Genomic DNA, 23,385 nt, shown 5'->3' with positions numbered 1-23,385 from the left:
AGCTGGGATGAACTTTATACATTACCATGGAGAGCAGCCAGTCCTTCAGGGAAGAGGGGATGGGGGTCCATCCACACAATTAACATCACATGCTCTTCAAGAAGAGAGAGCTCTTCCTTATTCCAAGTTCTGGGTCCTGCAGGGGACCTACTGAGCCTCCTAGTGGGGCGAGCTGTGGGTGAGGAAGATATTAACTGCACACACATAGACGTGGACTCATAAACAGACTGAATCTATGGAGGAGGCGTGGGAGGCCATGGAAGGTGTCTGTGAGACAATTTCCAGCCAGCTGGAAAGTGGAGGGAACTGCTTCTTCACCAAGGGAATGGCACGCACAAAGGGCCTGAGGCAGGAAAGGGCTTGAAGTGCAGGGAGGATCTGGCCATACAGCACCAGTTGAGGGAGGAAGCCAGCTCACTGCAGCGGGAGAAGCCATGGCAGCCAGGACACAGCAGAGGACAAGGGTCATGAGGATGGGGACAGCGGGGGCTGACAACAGCTAAGGGAAGGATGTACTTGAAGAGACTGGGAAGTGAGGTCAGAAAGGCAGGGTGGGGCCACTTCTAAAGGCCCTAGGACTTGGGCAGGGGATCAGGATCTGTTGGGGAGACTTTGGGAGCTATGGAAGATTGGAGGCAGGAGGATTCCATGGTTGAGACTGCCGGCCAGGGAGGTCATTGGCACTGGAGGCAGCTCCCAGGCACATTGACCATGAAACAACCTAAGCCTCCAGGCCTGTCCCAGCTGCTCCAGAGGATGGATAACACTGAGCTCACTAGAATTCATTGGGCCATGGTGCGGGGTGCCCATCCGCAACCCCCTACAGACCCACAAAGAACGTTCAGGATGTTCCTTTTTCCAATTGCCCAGAACAAGTCCCGGGCACCTTCGTGTGCAGTGGTGGCCAAAGCAGGAGTCACAGGCCAGAGAACCCAGGTGTGACACTAGGGACATGTTCCCTTTGTCACCAGGGAGCTGCTGGCACCCTCTGTTCTTTTTCCAGAGCTTTGACTCAAATGTGCGGTGTCTGGGGGGCATCTCACTGAAGCAGGGAAAACACGTGTCCCACTGGCTTGTTCCTGACAACAATGTGCTATTAGTGACTGAAGCCACAGAATCCAGAAACTGAAATAGCTTCCTACCGCTGGGCCCACCCAAGTCTGTTGCCAGGGAGTTCCATTCCTCCTTGGCAGCCTCTCTGGGCAGCGAATGCCAGCCGCCTAGTTGGGGAGAGCCAGGGCTCTGACAGGATCACATGCCACCCCAACACTGACCCCAGCCCTGGGAGCTTCCAGCCTTTAGAACCTGATGAGCACATGTCCAGAGTTGGAGCCCAGGCTGTGACATCTCATGTTGGCAGTTCCAGGAGACGATGCCGCCGCCACGAGGACCATCATGCAGGGGCTGCAGCTCACACACGCAGCTTGGGAGGGTGGAGAGAGTGATGCCCACATGATGTGGAGAGGAGGTGCCCAGACAGAGGGAAGAAGAGGGATCAAAGATTCAGACAGGTGGACATGGGTGTTTGGGACGATGGTTTATAAGGTGAGAACCCTCCAGGGGACAGTGCTCTCAGGAGGCCTAGAGGACGCTCCCATTTCTCAAGCATCCCAGGTATCACCAAGCTCAGCATCACCGAGAGCTCAGAGATGGAAGGCTCCCTCCAGGAGTGGCTGATGATTGAGACCATGGCAGATCTGTGTGGGCTTCTGGCTCAGGGGGTCACAAGACACAGAATCAAGAGGCCAGGTGACTGCACGCAGCCATCAGAAACAAGGTCAGGTGGATTCCTGGAAACATGTGGAGGTTAGAATGGCATGGGACCGTAGCCAGCCATGGAGGTGACAGTACACCGCACTCCTCGCGGGGAAACAGATGGACAGGTGAACCACACACCGTCTGCATGGCCTCTTTGGGGATATGAGGATCGATGAGTCAGGATGCTAAGGGTAGCCACCCTAATGACAAATCTGGATCCCTTGACAAGGTTCCAGACCTGACCCAGGTTCCAAACCCAAAACCCTCTGATGGAAGGAGAGCTTGTCCCGGGAGGAAGGAGGCTGAGAGGGTCCAGCAGGACCATATGGAAAGGATTCCTCCATCCCTTCCCCCAGGTGGCTCCTGGTCACTGACTGGACACTGGGGAGAGAGAATTCGCATTGTTTTGAGGACTAGTGACTTCAAGCAGCCTTAAACACCCATTAGCACCTGAGTTTCTGGGGGCAAGGCATTCAGGAGTGATTAGCTGGGTGTTTCTGGCTCCCTGTCCTTCCTGAGGTTGCAGTGAGGGTTCAGCACGGACTCCTGAAGCTGAGGCTGGGCCAGAGGAGCGACTTGCTGGTGGTTAGCTCACAGGGCTGCTGAGCTGGTGCCGGTTGTGGGCAGGACAGAGCTCTTCCCTGCATGTCCCCTGCACAGATGGCTGGCTTGACCCGTGACGTCGCTGCTGGCTTCCTCCAGACGAAGCTCTAGGGGAGAGCACACCATGACCACCGCTCTGGGGCACATGATATTTGGGAATCTGCTGAGAAGTGGACAGCACTGGTTTATCCTGAGCAGAATAAGTCAATCAGAGAACGACAATTATCATATGTGGAATTTAAGAAAAAAAAAAAACCAGGATCATAGCAGAAGGTATGGAAAAATAAAAAAAGATGAAATCTGAGAGGAAGACAAACCAAAAGACTCTAGGAAAAACTCTAGGAACAAACTGCGGGTTGCTGGAGGGGAGGTGAGTAGAGAGATGGGGTAACTGGGTGATGGGCATCAAGGTGGGCACATGATGTGATGATCACTGGGTGTGATATGCAACTGATGAGTCACTGAACTCCTCTTCTGAAGCTGACAATATGTTATAGGTTAAATAATTGAATTTAAATAAAATAAATTTTAAAAAGTTGACATCAATGCCCAGACACTACTGATGGGGGCGGAGCACAGAATGGTGATGTCCAGGGGCCACCCCCTCTTCTGGCTCAGGTGACAACACTACTGTGAGTGCCACTCCTCCTACTCCTGTCCCTGCCTCCCCATGGGTCAGGAGTGGTGTTCTCTGCTAGGGGACCAGTCGCCAGTGGACAACAAGTTACGGCCAGCAGCTGCCCCTGACCATTGCCACTGGGATGTGGCCGCCCCTCGGGCTTCCCGTGCTCATGCAGCTGGTATTGCTGCGGTTCCTGGTGGCCCAGCCCATGAAGCCCATCAGGGTCTTTGTGGTTCCCCACAGTCACATGGATGTGGTCTGGATCCACACCGTGCAGGTAGGTGCCCATTCAGCATCCCCCAGAATCCCTAGAGCTCAGCTTCTTTTTCCCTGCCAGATACCAGGGTGGGTTTGAAGTCTGATGTTGGCTGACATCCTCAAGGGAGCAGCCTGGGTTATGACCTAACTCTCTGGAGACCAGGGAGGCTCACTTGGGCTGCTTGGCTCCAGTCTCTGGCTTCAGTTTCCCCATCCGTTCTAGGGATAGTCAGGTGAAAAGACATGGGCCTGACTCAGGCCATGGTCACAGTCCATGACTGGGACACCTTGGGTGGGCTCTGTTCCCGTTCTGAGCCCCATGTCCCCCTTCTGTAGGGTGGTACAGGCCTCAGACCCTTTGCATGGGCTGCTTCCTCTGCCCAGAAGGACTTCCTCCAGTAAGCCTAGTCCCCCCCAACCCTGTGTGTGGCTCCACAAAAGATACTTTCTGGTGGGGCCTTCTTGGCATCCCTATGTGTGCCCCTATTCCCTTCCCCTCCTTCTTTCCATGCACCTTTGGTAGGGGGCTTGGTGTCAGTCCCTTGTCCCCACCAGAAAGCTAGCTTCACAGGCCAAGGGCTTCATACATTATATTTCCTGGCATGGTTTCGCCACCCTGATAGACAGAAGAGGTGCACCAGCTATTGCTGATTGAGTGAATGAATGCAGGGATGAATGAATTCAAATGAATATGCAGGAATGAATGATCAAATAAGTGAATGAACGTTCAAATGAATGAATGAACACAGGACTGAATGAATGCAGATATGAAGAAGTACAGGAATGAATGCATGCCAGAAGGAACGAATGCAGGAAAAGGAGCAGGAAGAGACCGAGATTTGCTCAAGATCCTGGGTCAGGTGACTGTATATTATCACCCAGGCCACCTCCAGCTCTTTTGTGGGAACAGGAAGGAAACCCAGAAGAGAACAAGCACTCTCTGGGATTAGGGATACAATAACTATTCTGCGGATGTTACTGAGAGGCAGCTGGACTTCAATGGGAGAGGGAAGCAGCAAGAGATCTGACACTGGAGGTGGGGGCAGAGGAGTCCAGTCCTGGGATGCACTGGGCAACCTCTCCGGGGATACTGTTGCCTGCGGAGATGGCTTATGGTGGGGAAGCATGCTTGTCACCCTCAGTTATAGAAGAGGAAACAGGCCCAGCAAGGGTTGGTGACTTGCCTAAGGGAACCCAGGAATGACCTCCATTTTTGAGGCCTCCCTGGTCAGGGATCTTTGCATTTCATTAAGCAGCCACTCTGGGCAACACCATGTATCAGCCTGGAAACACATATGGGAAACACCCAAGTCTGGTCCTGTGGAGCCTCCAGCCTGGGAGAGGCAGGTCAGCCGATGCCCATGACCATCCAGGGGGCTAGGGGTAGCTCCTCTCAGCTTTAGATCTCATCATCACCTCCCTTCATTTCAGCCCAGACGGGCCCCGTGGGGTCCCTGGACCACCTCCCTGTCACCCTGTGGCTTCATTGGATGCCTCCCTACTGTACCCTTGGGCCAGCTATCATGTCCCCTAGGTATGTCATATGTCATGGTCTGGAACATCAGGGCCAGCTACCGTGCCCCCTCAGGGAAGGCGTCCCTAGCCCCTGGGCACATCCTGTGTCATGGTCTGGAACATCACCTCTCTCCCTAGAACAGCAGGATCTCATCAGAGGGGAGAGAGCCATGTCACTGTCTCAGGGCAGCTGGCACTGTGTGTCCAGCACAGAGCAGTCCCTGTGTGTCTCTGTTGAAGTTGTATAGGAGGAAGAGAGGAAGATCCCAGGACAAAAACCCACAGGGAGTGATGGGGCCCAGGGACCCTGTGCCACTGGAATTTTAGTACTAGATCCTTGGGGTCAAGCCTCTGGGACCTTCCATGGGTGCTGGTGTGACGGGGTGCTCCCTCCACAGGAAAGCCCGTGGGCCTATGCTTCCAACGTCTACACCTCCGTGGTGCAGGAGCTCATGCTCCAGAAGCATCGCCGCTTCATTGCTGTGGAGCAGGAATACTTCCGGCTGTGGTGGGATGGCATCGCTTCGGACAGGCAGAAACGCCAGGTACTGTGGTCTGCAAGGGCCTCTGGGAGGGATACCCAAGCAGGGAAGCTCCGCGTCCAAGGATGTGTGGCCTGAAACTCCCAGACCAGGTTCACTGGGCACTTCACATGACTTGTTTAGCTCAGGTTTGTGCTCAGCCCAGCCCAAAAGACAGGCTTGGTTTTATCTGCCTTTGTAGCTGTTGGTGTGAAATGGTGCTCTAACAAGTCAGCCCTGCACTCGTCAGGTGTGGAATGGAGTCTCTTCAGACTCCCACCTCCCTCTTCACCTACCATCTGCATGGCCCGTGGCTCGCAGCTGACCACCCCTGCCTAGGGTTTTCCATTGTCTGCATTTAAAGTGGGCCGCAGAAGACATCATGGGGCACAGGTTCAGAGAGGCCCTGGGAAGCAGGTCTTCATGGGGGATAGCCTGAAACTTCTACCTCAGGCAGGGGTGCATTCTGTGAGCTGCAGGTCCTGCCTGTGCAAATGGGAGTGACCTCTTCTTCCTCAGATATCCTGGGTTCTGATGAATGCGGGACATGGGCACCTTGGAGGACACTGTGGACCTGGTCCTCTCCCTGGCATTCTCCTTCCTTCATAACAGTCACTGAACATGAGGGACAGGGAGGTGAGAGACTGCCCAAGTGGCAAAGTGAGAGGGTAAAGAGAAGAGGTCACCATATCTCACCTGAGGGGTGTCTTGAACCTGTACCTTGTGGAGTCATAAGGAGGAGCCTTGCATGCTATGGGCGCTGGGCATCTGCCAGGCACTGGTCTCTACTTCTTACAGTCCACATCACCACATCCTCCCAATAGGGTATATAGTGGGGAAAGTTACTCCATGCTGCATAGATGGTCCTGGTTCAGAGAGGGCAGGTGAATGGCCTGTGGTTGCACAGCTGATACAGGATAGGTGGGACACTGAGCCAGCCAGGTCTGAGTGAAGCGGGTATCTCAGGGTGTCCTGGGGGTGGGCTGCTCTCTACATTGACACCCGAAACCCAACTGTCTCTCTTCATCCTTGAGGGGCAATGTGACCCACCAGAGTCCTGGGGAGACCACTTTTGATATGGCTCCCTGGAAGCAGGGACATTTCTCTACTTGTTCCTATGAACCCCCAGTGCCTGGAAAGTGCCTGGGATGTGGTAGGTGCTCCTGTAAAACAGTATGCAACAGGAGCCCATTCAATCCTCCTGGAGTAAATAATCATGACCCTGACAGTACTGAAAACAAATGGAAACTACAGTCTCCAAAGAGTGTACAGGACTCACCACCACTGTCTCTCCCTACTGCCCATGCCTCCATCCCTCCATTCCTTCATTTATTTTAAAAATACTTATTAGCCAAAAAAGCAAGACCTATTGATATGTTGTGTGTGCAAGAGACTCATTTTAGACTGTGAGTCAGGACGCCTGGGTGGCTCAGTTGGTTAAGCAGCTGCCTTCAGCTCAGGTCATGATCCCAGTGTCCTGGGATCGAGTCCCACATCGGGCTCCTTGCTTGGCAGGGAGCCTGCTTCTCCCTCTGCCTCTGCTTGCCATTCTGTCTGCTTGTGCTCACTCTCTCCCCCTCTCTCTCTGATAAATAAATAAAATCTTTAGACTGTGAGTCATCTCCTGATTGAAAGTGAGAGGGAGGGGCTGCCTGGGTGGCTCAGTGGGTTAAAGCCTCTGCCTTTGGCTCAGGTCATGATCCCAGGATCCTGGGATCGAGCCCCACATCGGGCTCTCTGCTCAGCAGGGATCCTGCCTCTCCCTCACTCTCTGCCTGCCTCTCTGCCTGCTTGTGATCTCTGTCTGTCAAATAAATAAATAAAATCTTAAAAAAAAAAGAAGAAAGTGAGAGGGAAACCATCTATCATGGAAATCTATCTATCATGGAAATCATGGAAAACCATCTATCATGCTAATGGACATCAAAAGAAAGCTGGGGTGACAACCCTTATATCTGATAAATTAGATTTTAAACCAAAGACTGTAATGAGAGTTGAGGAAAGACACTATATTATAATTAAAGTGTCTATCCAACAAGAAGATCTAACCATTTTAAATATTTATGCCCTAACATAGGAGCCTCCAATTATAGAAACCAATTAAAATAAAATTAAAGAAACACATAGATAATAATACTGTAATCGTAGGCAACTTGAACACTCCCTCACTACAATGGACAGATCATCTAAGATTAGCAAGGAAACAAGGTCCTTGAATGACTCACTAGATCCAATGAACTTCACAGATACATTCAGAGACTTCCATCCTAAAGCAAGAGAATACACATTCTTCTGAACACACCTGGAACAATCTCTAGAATAGATCACATACCAGGTCACAAATGAGGTCTGAACTGGTACCAAAAAAATGAAATCATTTCCTGTGAATTTTCAGACCACAATGCTTTGAAATGGGAAATTACTCACAGGAGGAAATTTAGAAAGAATACCCAACTTTTGTATCAACATGGATGGGACTGGAAGAGATTATGCTGAGTGAAGTAAGTCAAGCAGAGAGAATCAATTATCCAAAGGATTCACTTATTTGTGGAGCATAAGGAATAACATGGAGGACATGGGGAGATGGAGAGGAGAAGGAAAGAATTAAAAACATGGAGGGTAAAGAGCATCCTAGCAAAGAACGAATGGGTCAACCAAGAAATTAAAGAAGGATTTTAAAAAATTTATGGAAACAAATAAAAATGAAAACACAACTGTTCAAAACCTTTGAGATGCAGAGCACCTGGGAGGCTCAGACATTAAGCATCTGCCTTTGACTCAGGTCATGATCCCAGAGTCCTGAGACAGAGCCCCACATCAGACTCCCTCCTCTGTGGGAAGCCTGCTTCTCCCTCTCCCAGTACCTCCATTTGTATATCCTCTCTCTTGCTCTCACTCTCTTTCTTCCTCTCTCTCTGTCAAATAAATAAATAAAATATTTAGAAACAAAAACAAAAACAAAAACTTTGAGATGCAACAAAGGCAGTCCTAAGAGGGGAGTATATAACACTACAGGCCTTTCTCAAGAAACAAGAAAGTTCTCAAATACAGAAGCTGACCTTACACCTAAAGAGGCTGGAGAAAGAAAACCAAATAAAGCCTAAACCCAGCAGAAGAGAATTTATAAAGATTAGAGCAGAAATCAATGAACTAGAAGCCAAAAGAACAGTAGAACAGATCAAAACTAGGAGCTGATTCTCTGAAAGAATTAAGATTGATAAATCCCTGGCCAGACACAGCAAAAAGAGAAGAGAAAGGACCCAAATAAATAAAATCATTAACAAAAGAGGAGAGATCACAACCAACATCAAATAAATACAATTCTAAGAACATATTATGAACAACTATATACCAACAAATTAGGCAATCAGGAAGAAATGGATGCATTTCTAGAAACATATGAACTACCAGACTGAAACAGGAAGAAATAGAAAACTCGAACAGACCCATAACAGGCAAGGAAATTGAATAAAAAATTTCCCAATAAACAAGAGTCCAGGGCTGAATGGCTTTCCAGGGGATTTCTACCAATATTTAAAGAACAACTAATACCTGTTCTTCTAAAGGAGTTTCAAAAAATAGAAACGGAAGGAAAACTTTTGGACTCGTTCTGTGAGCCTAGTGGCATCACAATTCCAGACTTTAAACTCTATTACAGAGGTGAAATCATCAAGACAGTATGGTACTGGCATAAAAACAGACACATAGATCAATGAAACAGAATAGAGATTCCAGGGTGCCTGGGTGGCTCAGTGGGTTAAGATCCTGCCTTCAGCTCAGGGTCCTGGAATCGAGTCCCACATCAGGCTCTCTGCTTGAAAGGGAGCCTGCTTCCACCTCTCTCCGCCTACTTGTGATCTCTCTCTCTGTCAAATAAATAAGCAAAAATCTTAAAAAAAAAAAGAGAGAGAAAAGACAGGCTATTCAGTTAATGGTGTTAGGAAAATTGGACAGCCAGATGCAGAAGAATGAAGCTGGACCATTCCCATACACCATACACAAAAATAGACCCCAAATAGATGAAAGCCTTAAATGCGAGACAGAAATTCATCAAAAGTGGAGAACACAGGAACCAACTTCTGGAACCTCCGCTGCAGCAACTTCTTGTTAGACACGTCTCCAAAGACAAGGAAAGCAAAAATGCACAAAGGCAAAAATGAACTACTGGGACTCCATCAAACTGAGGGTTTTAGAGGGGAGTGGTTGGGGGGGATGCATGAGTTTGGTGGTGGGTATTAAGAAGGGCATGTATTGCATGGAGCAGTGGGTGTTTTACATAAACAATGTATTTTGGAACAATGCTTCAAAAACGAGTGATGTATTTTATGGTGACTAATGTAACACAATAAAAAAACAGACAAAAAAATTTTTTTTGAGACAAAAAGCTTTTGCACAGCAAGGGGAACAGTCAACAAAACCAAAAGGCAACTGACAGAATGGGAGAAGATACCTGCAAATGACATATCACATAAAGGTTAGTATCCAAAATCTATAGAGAACTTATCATACCCAAAGAACAAATAATCCATTCAAGAAATAGGCAGAAGACATGAACAGACATTTCTCCAAAAAGACATACAAATGGCCAACAGACACATGAAAACATGCGCATCACTCAGCATTAGGAAAATACAAATCAAAGCCATAATGAGATAACACCTCACATCAGACAGAATGGCTAAGCTTAACAAGATAGGAAACAACAGATGTTCATGAGGATGCAGACAATGGGGAACCCTCCTACACTGTTGGTGGTAATGCAAGGTGGTGCAGTCACTCTGGGAAACAGCATGGAGGTTCCTCAAAAATTTGAAAATAGAACTACCCTATGACCCAGCAATTGCACTGCTGGGTATTTACCCTAAAGATTACAAATGTAGTGATCCAAAGGGTCACGTGCACCCAGTGTTTATAGCAGCAATGTCCACAATAGCCAAACTAGGGAAAGAGCCCAGATAACCAGCAACAGATGAATGGATAAGTAAGTGTGGTATATATACACAACGGAATACTACTCAGCCATCAAAAAAAAAGCAATCTTGCCATTTGAAATGATGTGGGTGGAACTAGAGGGTATTATGCTATATGAAATCAATCAGTCAGATAAAGGCAATTATCATATGAGTCACTCATATGTGGAATTTAAGACAGAACAGAGGAGCATGGGTAAGAGAGGAAAATATAGAGCAAGAAAGAAGCAGAGAGGGAGACAAACCATAAGAGACTCTTAATCAAAGGAAACAAACTGAAGGTTGTTAGAGGGGAGGGGGTGGGGGATGAGGTAGCAGGATGATGGGCATTAAGGAGGGCATGTGATATAATGAGCACTAGATCTTATATAAGATTAATGACTCATTAAAAAAAACCCAGCTTCTATTTTCATTGATGGTTCTACTGTATCTCTGGTTTCTATCTCATTGATCTCAGCTCTAATCTCAATTATTTCCCCTCTTGTGCATAGGGTTGGCTTAATTTGTTGTTGATTCTCTAGTTCTTTAAGGTGTAAAGAGAGCTGGTGTATTTTGGATTTTTCAATTTTTTGAGGGAGGCATGGATGGCTATGTATTTCCCCCTTAGGACCACCTTTGCTATATCCCATAGTTTTGGACAGAAGTGTCATCATTCTCATTGGTTTCCATGAATTGTTTAAGTTCTTCTTTGATTTCCTGGTTGATCCAGACATTCTTAAGAAGGGTGGTCTTTAGCTTCCAGGTGTTTGAATTCCTTCAAAATTTTTCTTGTGGTTGAGTTCCAGTTTCAAAGCACTGTGGTCTGAGAATATGCAGGGAATAATGTGAATCTTTTGGTATTGGTTGAGTCCTGATTTGGGACCCAGTATGTGATTGATACACCATTGGCCAAACTAATCAAAAAGAAAAGAGAGAGGACCCAAATTAATAAAATTATGAATGAAAAGGGAGAGATCATGACTAACACTAAGGAAATGGAAACAATCATCAGAATTTATTATCAACAGTTATATGCCAATAAATTATGCAACCTAGATGAAATGGGTGCCTTCCTGGAAACCTATAAACTTCTAAAACTGAATAAGGAAGAAATTGACAACCTGAATAGACCAATATCAAGTAATGAGATTGAAGCAGTGGTTAAAAACCTCCCAAAAAACAAGAGCCCAGGACCTGATGGATTCCCTGGGGAATACTACCAAACTTTCAAAGAGAAATACTACCTATTCTCCTGAAGTTGTTTCAAAACAACTGAAGCAGAAGGAAAACTTCCAGACTCTTTTTATGAAGCCAGCATTACCCTGATTCCCAAGCCAGGCAAAGACCCCACCAAAAAGGAGAATTTCAGACCAATATCCCTGATGAATATGGATGCTTAGATTCTCAACAAGATCCTAGCTATAGGATTCAACAGTACATTGAGATTATGCTGAGTGAAATAAGTCAAGCAGAGAAAGTCAATTATCATATGGTTTCACTTATTTGTGGAGCATAACAAATAGCATGGAGGACAAGGGGAGATGGAGAGGAGAAGGGAGTTGAGAGAAATTGGAAGGGGAGGTGAACCATGAGAGACTATGGACTCTGAAAAACAATCTGAGGGTTTTGAAGGGGCAGGGGGTGGGAGGTTGGGGAAACCAGGGGGTGGGTATTAGAGAGGGCACGGAAAGCATGGAGCACTGGGTGTGGTGCAAAAACAATGAATACTGTTACGCTGAAAAGAAATAAAAAAAAAAAAAACCCAGTACATTGAAAAGATTATCCACCATGACCAGATGGGATTTATCCCTGCGATGCAAGCATGGTTCAACATTTGCAAATCAATCAATGTGATAGAACAAATCAATAAGAGAAGAGAGAAGAACAACTTGGTCCTCTCAATTGATGCAGAAAAAGCATTTGACAAGATACAGCATCTGTTCCTGACTAAAACGCTTCAGAGTTAGGGATAGAGAGAACATTCCTCAACTTCATGAAAGCTATCTATGAAAATCCCACAGCAAATATCATCTTCAATGGGGAAACGCTGACAGCCTTCCCGTTGAGCTCAGGAACATGACAGGGATGTCCATTCTCGCCACTGTTGTTTAATATAGTATTAGAAGTCCTACAACAGCAATCAGACAACAAAGAGAAATAAAAGGTATTCACATTGGCAATGAAGAAGTCAAACTCTCTCTTCACAGATGACATGATACTTTATATGGAAACCCAAAAGACTCCACCCCTCCAATCACTAGAACTCATACAGCAATTCAGTAAGGGGGCAAGATACAAAATCAATGCACAGAAATCAGTTGCTTTCTTATACACTAACAATGAAAATATAGAAAGGGAAATTAGAGAATCAATTTCCATTTACTGTAGCACCAAGACCCATAAGATACCTGGGAATAAACATAATCAAAGAGGTAAAGAGGAACTACAGAACACTCATGAAAGAAATTGAAGAAGACACAAAAAGATGGAAGACCATTCCATGCTCATGGATGAGAAGAACAATCATTGTTAAAATGTCTATACTGCCTAGAACAATCTATACTTTCCATGCTGTTCCAATCAAAATTCCACTGGTATTTTTCAAAGTGCTGGAACAAACAATCCTGAAATTTGTATGGAACCAGAAGAGACCCCAAATTGCTAAGGAAATGTTGAAAAAGAAAAACAAAAGTGGGAGCATCACATTGCCTGATTTCAAGCTTTATTACAAAGCTGTGATCACCAAGACAGCATGGTACTGGCACAAAAACAGACACATAGACCAGTGGAACAGAGTAGAGAGCCCAGATATGGACCCGCAACTCTAACATCAAATAATCTTCGATAAAGCAGGGGGAAAAAAACCAGTGGAAAAAAAGACAGTCTCTTTAATGAAAAGTGTTGGGAAAATTGGACAGCTATGTGTAGAAGATTGAAACTCAACCATTCTCTTACACCATACACAAAGATAAACTTGTAATGGATAAAAGACCTCAATATGAGGCAGGAATCTATCAAAATCCTAGAGGAGAAGATAGGCAATAACCTCTTTGACACTGGCCACAGCAACATCTTTCAAGACATGTCTCCAAAGGCAGAGGAAACAAAAGCGAAAATGAAAAGCTTCTGCACAGCAGAGGAAACAGTCAACAAAACAAAGAGGCAACCCCCAGAATGGGAGAAGATATTTGCAAATGACAGTACAGAATCCAAGATCTATAAGGAGCTAGTCAAATTTAACACACACAAAACAGATAATCATGTCAAAAAATGGGCAGAAGACATGAGCAGACACTTCTCCAAAGATGACATACAAATGGCTAAGAGGCACATGAAAAAGTGTTCATCATCACTAGCCATCAGGGAGATTCAAATTAAAACCACATTCAGATACCACCTTACACCAGTTAGAATGGCCAAAATTAACAAGACAGGAAACAACATGTGTTGGAGAGGATGTGGAGAAAGGGAAACCCTCTTACACTTTTGGTGGGAAGGAAGTTGGTGCAGCCACTTTGGAGAACAGTGTGGAGATTCCTCAAGAAATTAAAAATAGAGCTTCCCTATGACCCTGCCATTGCACTCCTGGGTATTTACCCCAAAGATACAGATGTGGTGAAAAGAAGGGCCATCTGTACCAATGTTCATAGTAGCAATGGCCAGGGTCGCCAAACTGTGGAAAGAGCCAAGATGCCCTTCAACAGACAAATGGATAAAGAAGACATGGTCCATATATACAGTGGATTATTATGCCTCCATCAGAAAGGATGAATACCCAACTTTTTTTTTATAATTTTTTATTTTTTATAAGCATATATTTTTATCCCCAGTGGTACAACTTTTTTTTATTTTTTTATTTTTTTATTTTTTTATTTTTTTTTAAACTTTTTATTTTTTATAAACATATATTTTTATCCCCAGGGGTACAGGTCTGTGAATCACCAGGTTTACACACTTCACAGCACTCACCAAAACACATACCCTCCCCAATGTCCATAATACCACCCCCTTCTCCCAAAACCCCTCCCCCCAGCAACCCTCAGTTTGTTTTGTGAGATTAAGAGTCACTTATGGTTTGTCTCCCTCCCAATCCCATCTTCTTTCATTTATTCTTCTCGTACCCACTTAAGCCCCCATGTTGCATCACCACTTCCTCATATCAGGGAGATCATATGATAGTTGTCTTTCTCCGCTTGACTTATTTCGCTAAGCATGATACGCTCTAGTTCCATCCATGTTGTCGCAAATGGCAAGATTTCATTTCTTTTGATGGCTGCATAGTATTCCATTGTGTATATATACCACATCTTCTTGATCCATTCATCTGTTGATGGACATCTAGGTTCTTTCCATAGTTTGGCTATTGTGGACATTGCTGCTATAAACATTCGAGTACACGTGCCCCTTTGGATCACTACGTTTGTATCTTTAGGGTAAATACCCAATAGTGCAATTGCTGGGTCATAGGGCAGTTCTATTTTCAACATTTTGAGGAACCTCCATGCTGTTTTCCAGAGAGGTTGCACCAGCTTGCATTCCCACCAACAGTGTAGGAGGGTTCCCCTTTCTCCGCATCCTCGCCAGCATCTGTCATTTCCTGACTTGTTGATTTTAGCCATTCTGACTGGTGTGAGGTGATATCTCATTGTGGTTTTGATTTGTATTTCCCTGATGCCGAGTGATATGGAGCACTTTTTCATGTGTCTGTTGGCCATCTGGATGTCTTCTTTGCAGAAATGTCTGTTCATGTCCTCTGCCCATTTCTTGATTGGATTATTTGTTCTTTGGGTGTTGAGTTTGCTAAGTTCTTTATAGATTCTGGACACTAGTCCTTTATCTGATATGTCGTTTGCAAATATCTTCTCCCATTCTGTCAGTTGTCTTTTGATTTTGTTAACTGTTTCCTTTGCTGTGCAAAAGCTTTTGATCTTGATGAAATCCCAATAGTTCATTTTTGCCCTTGCTTCCCTTGCCTTTTGCGTTGTTCCTAGGAAGATGTTGCTGTGGCTGAGGTCGAAGAGGTTGCTGCCTGTGTTCTCCTCAAGGATTTTGATGGATTCCTTTCGCACATTGAGGTCCTTCATCCATTTTGAGTCTATTTTTGTGTGTGGTGTAAGGAAATGGTCCAATTTCATTTTTCTGCATGTGGCTGTCCAATTTTCCCAGCACCATTTATTGAAGAGGCTGTCTTTTTTCCATTGGACATTCTTTCCTGCTTTGTCGAAGATGAGTTGACCATAGATTTGAGGGTCTATTTCTGGGCTCTCTATTCTGTTCCATTGATCTATGGGTCTGTTTTTGTGCCAGTACCATGCTGTCTTGATGATGACAGCTTTGTAATACAGCTTGAAGTCCGGAATTGTGATGCCACCAACGTTGGCTTTCTTTTTCAATATCCCTTTAGCTATTCGAGGTCTTTTCTGGTTCCATATACATTTTAGAATTATTTGTTCCATTTCTTTGAAAAAGATGGATGGTACTTTGATAGGAATTGCATTAAATGTGTAGATTGCCTTAGGTAACATAGACATTTTCACAATATTTATTCTTCCAATCCAGGAGCATGGAACATTTTTCCATTTCTTTGTGTCTTCCTCAATTTCTTTCATGAGTACTTTATAGTTTTCTGAGTATAGATTCTGTGTCTCTTTGGTTAGGTTTATTCCTAGGTATCTTATGGTTTTGGGTGCAATTGTAAATGGGATTGACTCCTTAATTTCCCTTTCTTCTGTCTTGCTGTTGGTGTAGAGAAATGCAACTGATTTCTGTGCATTGATTTTATATCCTGACACTTTACTGAATTCCTGTATAAGTTCTAGCAGTTTTGGAGTGGAGTCTTTTGGGTTTTCCACATATAGTATCATATCATCTGCGAAGAGTGATAATTTGACTTCTTCTTTGCCGATTTGGATGCCCTTAATTTCCTTTTGTTGTCTGATTGCTGAGGCTAGGACCTCTAGTACTATGTTGAATAGCAGTGGTGATAATGGACATCCCTGCCGTGTTCCTGACCTTCGCGGAAAAGCTTTCAGTTTTTCTCCATTGAGAATGATATTTGCGGTGGGTTTTTCATAGATGGCTTTGATGATATTGAGGTATGTGCCCTCTATCCCTACACTTTGAAGAGTTTTGATCAGGAAGGGATGCTGTACTTTGTCAAATGCTTTTTCAGCATCTATTGAGAGTATCATATGGTTCTTGTTCTTACTTTTATTGATGTGTTGTATCACATTGACTGATTTGCGGATGTTGAACCAACCTTGCAGCCCTGGAATAAATCCCACTTGGTCGTGGTGAATAATCTTTTTAATGTACTGTTGAATCCTATTGGCTAGTATTTTGTTGAGTATTTTCGCATCTGTGTTCATCAAGGATATTGGTCTATAGCTCTCTTTTTTGGTGGGATCCTTGCCTGGTTTTGGGATCAAGGTGATGCTGGCCTCATAAAATGAGTTTGGAAGTTTTCCTTCCATTTCTATTTTTTGGAACAGTTTCAGGAGAATAGGAATTAGTTCTTCTTTAAATGTTTGGTAGAATTCCCCCGGGAAGCCGTCTGGCCCTGGGCTTTTGTTTGTTTGGAGATTTTTTTTTTTAATTTTTTATTTTTTATATACATATATTTTTATCCCCAGGGGTACAGGTCTGTGAATCACCAGGTTTACACACTTCACAGCACTCACCAAAGCACATACCCTCCCCAATGTCCATAATCTGTTTCAATCTCCTTACTGGTTATGGGTCTGTTCAGGCTTTCTATTTCTTCCTGGTTCAGTTGTGGTAGTTTATATATTTTTAGGAATGCATCCATTTCTTCCAGATTGTCAAATTTATTGCCGTAGAGTTGCTCATAGTATGTTCTTGTAATAGTTTGTATTTCTTTGGTGTTAGTTGTGATCTCTCCTCTTTCATTCATGATTTTATTTATTTGGGTCCTTTCTCTTTTCTTTTTGATAAGTCGGGCCAGGGGTTTATCAATTTTATTAATTCTTTCAAAGAACCAGCTCCTACTTTCGTTGATTTGTTCTATTGTTTTTTGGTTTCTATTTCATTGATTTCTGCTCTGATCTTTATGATTTCTCTTCTCCTGCTAGGCTTAGGGTTTCTTTCTTGTTCTTTCTCCAGCTCCTTTAGGTGTAGGGTTAGATTGTGTACCTGAGACCTTTCTTGTTTCTTGAGAAAGGCTTGTACCGCTATATATTTTCCTCTCAGGACTGCCTTTGTTGTGTCCCACAGATTTTGAACCGTTGTATTTTCATTATCATTTGTTCCCATGATTTTTTTCAATTCTTCTTTAATTTCCCGGTTGACCCATTCATTCTTTAGAAGGATGCTGTTTAGTCTCCATGTATTTTGGTTCTTTTCAAACTTCCTTTTGTGGTTGAGCTCTAGCTTTAGAGCATTGTGGTCTGAAAATATGCAGGGAATGATCCCAATCTTTTGATACTGGTTGAGTCCTGATTTAGGACCGAGGATGTGATCTATTCTGGAGAATGTTCCATGTGCACTAGAGAAGAATGTGTATTCTGTTGCTTTGGGATGAAATGTTCTGAATATATCTGTGATGTCCATCTGGTCCAGTGTGTCATTTAAGGCCTTTATTTTTTTGCTGATCTTTTGCTTGGATGATCTGTCCATTTCAGTGAGGGGAGTGTTAAAGTCCCCTACTATTATTGTATTATTGTTGATGTGTTTCTTTGATTTTGTTATTAATTGGTTTATATAGTTGGCTGCTCCCACGTTGGGGGCATAGATATTTAAAATTGTTAAATCTTCTTGCTGGACAGACCCTTTGAGTATGATATAGTGTCCTTCCTCATCTCTTATTATAGTTTTTGGCTTAAAATCTAATTGATCTGATATAAGGATTGCCACTCCTGCTTTCTTCTGATGTCCATTAGCATGGTAAATTCTTTTCCACCCCCTCACTTTAAATCTGGAGGTGTCTTCGGGCTTAAAATGTGTTTCTTGGAGGCAACATATAGATGGGTTTTGTTTTTTTATCCATTCTGATACCCTGTGTCTTTTGACAGGGGCATTTAGCCCATTAACATTCAGGGTAACTATTGAGAGATATGAATTTAGGGCCATTGTATTGCCTGTAAGGTGGCTGTTACTGTATATGGTCTCTGTTCCTTTCTGATCTACCACTTGTAGGATCTCTCTTTGTTTAGAGGACCCCTTTCAAGATTTACTGTAGAGCTGGTTTGGTGTTTGCAAATTCTTTCAGTTGTTGTTTGTCCTGGAAGCTTTTAATCTCTCCTTCTATTTTCAATGATAGCCTAGCTGGATATAGTATTCTGGGCTGCATGTTTTTCTCATTTAGTGCTCTGAAAATATCATGCCAGCTCTTTCTGGCCTGCCAGGTCTCTGTGGATAAGTCAGCTGCCAATCTAATATTTTTACCATTGTATGTTACAGACTTCTTTTCCCGGGCTGCTTTCAGGATTTTCTCTTTGTCACTGAGACTTGTAAATTTTACTATTAGGTGATGGGGTGTGGGCCTATTCTTATTGATTTTGAGGGGCGTTCTCTGAACCTCCTGAATTTTGATGCTTGTTCCCTTTGCCATATTGGGGAAATTCTCCCCAATAATTCTCTCTAGTATACCTTCTGCTCCCCTCTCTCTTTCTTCTTCTTCTGGAATCCCAATTATTCTAATGTTGTTTCGTCTTATGGTGTCACTTATCTCTCGAATTCTCCCCTCCTGGTCCAGTAGCTGTTTGTCCCTCTTTTGCTCAGCTTCTTTGTTCTCTGTCATTTGGTCTTCTATATCACTAATTCTTTCTTCTGCCTCATTTATCCTAGCAGTGAGAGCCTCCATTTTTGATTGCACCTCATTAATAGCTTTTTTGATTTCAACTTGGTTAGATTTTAGTTCTTTTATTTCTCCAGAAAGGGCTTTTATATCTCTCGAGAGGGTTTCTCTAATATCTTCCATGCCTTTTTCGAGCCCGGCTAGAACCTTGAGAATTGTCCTTCTGAACTCTAGGTCTGACATATTACCAATGTCTGTATTGATTAGGTCCCTAGCCTTCGGTACTGCCTCTTGTTCTTTTTTTTGTGTTGAATTTTTCCGTCTTGTCATTTTGTCCAGATAAGAGTATATGAAGGGGCAAGTAAAATACTAAAAGGGTGGCAACAACCCCAGGAAAATATGCTTTAACCAAATTAGAAGAGATCCAAAATCGTGAGGGGGGAGAAAGGGAATAAAAAGTGGTTCAAAAAGGAAACAATAAAAAAAAAAAAAAAAAGAAAAAAGAGAAAAAAAAGAATTAAAAAAAAAAAGAAAACACCTAAGAAAAATATAAAAAAGAAAAAAAATATATGTATTAGATAAACTAGTAAAAAATCGTTAAAAAAGAAAAAGGTAACAGTTAAAAAAAATTTTTTTTACCCGAAGGCAAAAAAAAAAAAAAAAAAAAGAAAAAAAGAAAAAGAAAAAAATTAAATTAAATTAACCGCAAGACTAAAAAAAATCACAGGGAAAAAGCCATGAGTTCCGTGCTTTGCTTTCTCCTCCTCTAGAATTCTGTTGCTCTCCTTGGTATTGAAACCGCACTCTTTGGTAGGTGAACTTGGTCTCGGCTGGATTTCTTGTTGATCTTCTGGGGGAGGGGCCTGTTGTAGTGATTCTCAAGTGTCTTTGCTCCAGGCGGAACTGCACCGCTTTTACCCAGGGCCGGGGTGAGTAATCCGCTCGGGTTTGCTTTCAGGAGCTTTTGTTCCCTGAGCGCTTTCCGTAGAGTTCCGGAGGACGGGAATACAAATCGCGGCCTCCTAGTCTCCGGCCCGGAGGAGCCGAGAGCCCAGGGCCGCACTCCTCAGTGCGCGCCCAGAGAACCGCGCTCAGTTACTCCCGTCTGCCTGACCTCCGGCCGCGCTCCGAGCTCACCGAGCCTGCGACCGGTTCAAGGTCACCCCGAGCTGCGAGCTTACTGTCGGCTCTGTCTCTGTAGCCGGCTTTCCCGTTCCAATACCCGCAAGCTCTGCGACACTCAGACACCCCCGATCCTTCTGTGACCCTGTGGGACCCAAGGCCACGCTGACCCCGTGTGGGCTTTGCCCCGGGTAGCCTCTGGAGCGATGTCCCTCAGCGGAACAGACTTTTAAAAGTCCTGATTTTGTGCGCGGTTGCTCCGCCGCTTGCCGGGAGCCGGCCCCTCCCCCCAGGGTCTATCTTCCCGTCGCTTTGGATTCACTTCTCCGCCGGTCCTACCTTTCAGAAAGTGGTTGTTTTTCTGTTTCCAGAATTGCTATTCTTCTTCTCTTCGATCTGCTGATGGATTTGCAGGTGTTTGCAATCTTTAGATAAGCTATCTAGCTGATCTCCGGCTAGCTGAAGTAGTCTCGGCCTGCTACTTCTCCGCCATCTTGACTCCTCCCCCCCCAACTTTTTTTTTTATCAACATGGGTGGGACTGGAAGAGATTACACTGAGTGGAATAAGTCAAGGAAAGAGACTCAATTTTCATATGGTTTCCTTCATTTGTGGTGCACAAGGAAGAACACGGAGGACAAGGGGGAGATGGAGAGGAGAAGTGAGCTGGGGGAAATTGGAGGGGGAGATGAAGCACGAGAGACTGTGGACTCTGAGAAACAAATTGAGAGTTTTGGAGGGAAGGAGGGTGGGAGGTTGGGTGAGCCTGGTTGTGGGTATTATGGAGGGCAAGTATTGCATGGAGCACTGGGTGTTGTGCATAAGCACTGAATTCTGGAACACTGAAAATAAATAAAAAATAAATATAAAAAATATCGATGACTCACTGACCTCTTCCTCTCAAACTAATAATACATAATAGTATGATTAATTGAGTTTAAATTTTTAAAACCTTTGAAAAAATACTTACCAGTCAATCATGAGACAACATAAGCAGAAGACCACTCCTTAAAATCCCTGGCCTGTAATTCCTGACATGATCAAGTCAATCGAGAAGACATAGCAGCTGAAGAAGTGTTGAGAATACAGGACAATGATGAGACATGACAGGGGAGTCAAGACCCCAACCTGCACTAAACCCACACCTGTTAACAGGGCATTCATTGAACAACTGGGAACATTTGGATGAAATCTGGATTAGCTACAGTGTTGCATTAATGATAAATGTCCTAATTTTTAGAATTATACTAGGCTCTAATTACCCCGTCCTGACAAAACACACAGTGAAGGAATAGGGAGCAGGTATGTTATGTCCAACTGTTACTTTCGAATGGCTTAGAGAAAATCATACCAAGCTATAAAAAGATGGGGGGGGGTGTTATGGCAAAAAGGTAAAGAAGGTTCGCAATGAATAAAACTGGGGAAGGGATCCATGGGAGCTGTTTGCACAGTTCTTGCAAGTTTTTGATACTTCTGAAGTATTTCATCAGTGTAATTTAACAGATATAGATACAGACATGGAGACAGAAGAAAAGGTAAACAAGGTGGTAGAGACAGAAGTAGAGACAGAGCTACAGGTAGTTTCAGGTGGAGGTAACACAGATCAAGTAGCAGCCATGGGCCAGGTGCTGGCGTGGATGTTGGGAGGCAGGTCTGACCTGATTCTCTTGCAGAATGAAAGCACATGTGAGTGTGGAGGAAGGCACCATGAGACACCGGAGGCATGTCCCCACAGACCTAGCCCAACTCTGGGGTTCTAACCTGGCTTTGTTCTCTCTGCTTGTCACCAAGGTCCGCCATCTCCTGGCCACAAGACGCCTGGAGTTTGTCATCGGGGGCCAGGTCATGCATGACGAGGCCGTGACCCACTTTGATGACCAGATTCTGCAGCTCACAGGTTAGGTCCCCCTTCCCCACCTCAGGTTATCCTGGGGCCTCCAAACACACTAGGACTGGGTTCCTGAACCTCAGCTCTGGACCGGTCTTTCCCTCTGAGCAGGACACTGTGGCCACGTGAGTGCGTGGTCTTGAGACCAGATGGCCTGGGTCTATCCTGTGTCTGCGAATTCCCAGCCCCAGGACCCTGGGCAAGGGACGTCCCCTCCCTGGACCTCCCTTTCCTCATGGCCCAAAGGAGTTTGATGGCACAGCCTCCCTCACAGGGTACTTGTGAGGATCAAATTGGGACAATTCCTTGGGGCACATGAAGTGGAGCCGTGGCTCCCAGGAGATAAACAGTGAGGGTTAGACGTCATCTCTGCCATCCCCACCAGTACACAAAGCACCACCTGCACCAGTGAGGCCCCCCTCTCTGCCTCCATTACTCAGGCCACCACCTGTATTAACAACTCCCCCCTCCGTCCACACTGACAGCCATGGCACTGTGTACACCACCTGTGTCACCATCACGATGACCACCATCATCACTTCCAATGTCGTTACCACCAGCGTCCCGACTGCACTGCCCCCATCCACACCCCACCCAACCACCGCCACCACCCCTGCCATCACCACCCGTCTTCCAGCATGTCGGTGGGCAGAGGCACGGGCCCTCCTCCTCGCTCTGACATGTCTCTTTGCCATGACAGAACCCCACAGGCTGTCCGCCGGGGAGGGAGGGAATGGAGGGGGCCCTGTAATCCTGCCCTTGAGGGCCGCCCACCCCCACCTTAGTCTGAGACTTGACACTTCTCTGGGGGGAGAGACACCTGCCCACAGCACTCGGTGACCAGGGAAAGCTGAGTGTGGCTGCGCTCCCTCCTCCCGCTCACTGAGGGGCCAGGTCCCCAGCTGGGACCCCCACAGAGGTGGGACTACGGCAGGTGCGCTAGCGAGAGCTGCACCACCACCCCCTGCATCCCAAGGGGGAGAGCCCAGCTTGGGTCAGGGGTGCCGCAGTGCAGAGAAAGGAAAGGTCTGGCCAGGAGGGAGAGATTCATCTGTGACCAGCCGGGCAGCTCTGGTCCAGGGGTTGTCTATTGGTAGGTACAGGCCAGGCCCCCAAGCCCTTACCTCAAGGTGTCTCTCATCTGCAGGAATGCTATGGGGTGTAGGCCAAACTTCCTTCTCCTGTCCCATTGGCCAGGATTCTGTCATGTGACCGGAAGGGTCCTGAAGGGATGCTGGGGAATGGCCTCTGACACTGAGCTCACAGCCTATTGGCCAGGGCAAGGCACATGCCTTGGAAGGCATGGTCTCGCTGAAGGACTCTGCACCTGCTGAGGCTGAGGGGGAGGGTGGGTTTCTGAGACTAGAAGGAGTAGGAGGACACCGTTCCATGGGA

The 23,385-nt window shown here is 45.3% G+C and overlaps 1 protein-coding gene across 1 annotated transcript in view; it reads left to right on the top strand.

The window, feature by feature from the left end:
• Window positions 1–1,533: 1,533 nt before the first annotated feature.
• Window positions 1,534–23,385, top strand: part of LOC309863097 (epididymis-specific alpha-mannosidase-like) — a gene marked incomplete at its 5' end in the record, with an annotated part of 55,408 nt that continues 33,556 nt past the window's right edge. Inside the window, 4 exons of the mRNA XM_082727586.1 lie at window positions 1,534–1,545; window positions 3,060–3,260; window positions 5,155–5,301; window positions 21,894–21,999. Of these exons, the coding sequence (XP_082583712.1) occupies window positions 1,534–1,545; window positions 3,060–3,260; window positions 5,155–5,301; window positions 21,894–21,999 (466 nt within the window). The remainder of the gene's footprint in view (window positions 1,546–3,059; window positions 3,261–5,154; window positions 5,302–21,893; window positions 22,000–23,385) is intronic.

This window comes from Mustela nivalis (genome assembly GCF_964662115.1).
Source record: "Mustela nivalis genome assembly, chromosome: 4".
Classification (NCBI taxonomy): domain Eukaryota; kingdom Metazoa; phylum Chordata; class Mammalia; order Carnivora; family Mustelidae; genus Mustela; species Mustela nivalis.
Note: the sequence above shows the minus strand (reverse complement) of the source record. Positions and strands in the feature narration are given on the sequence as shown.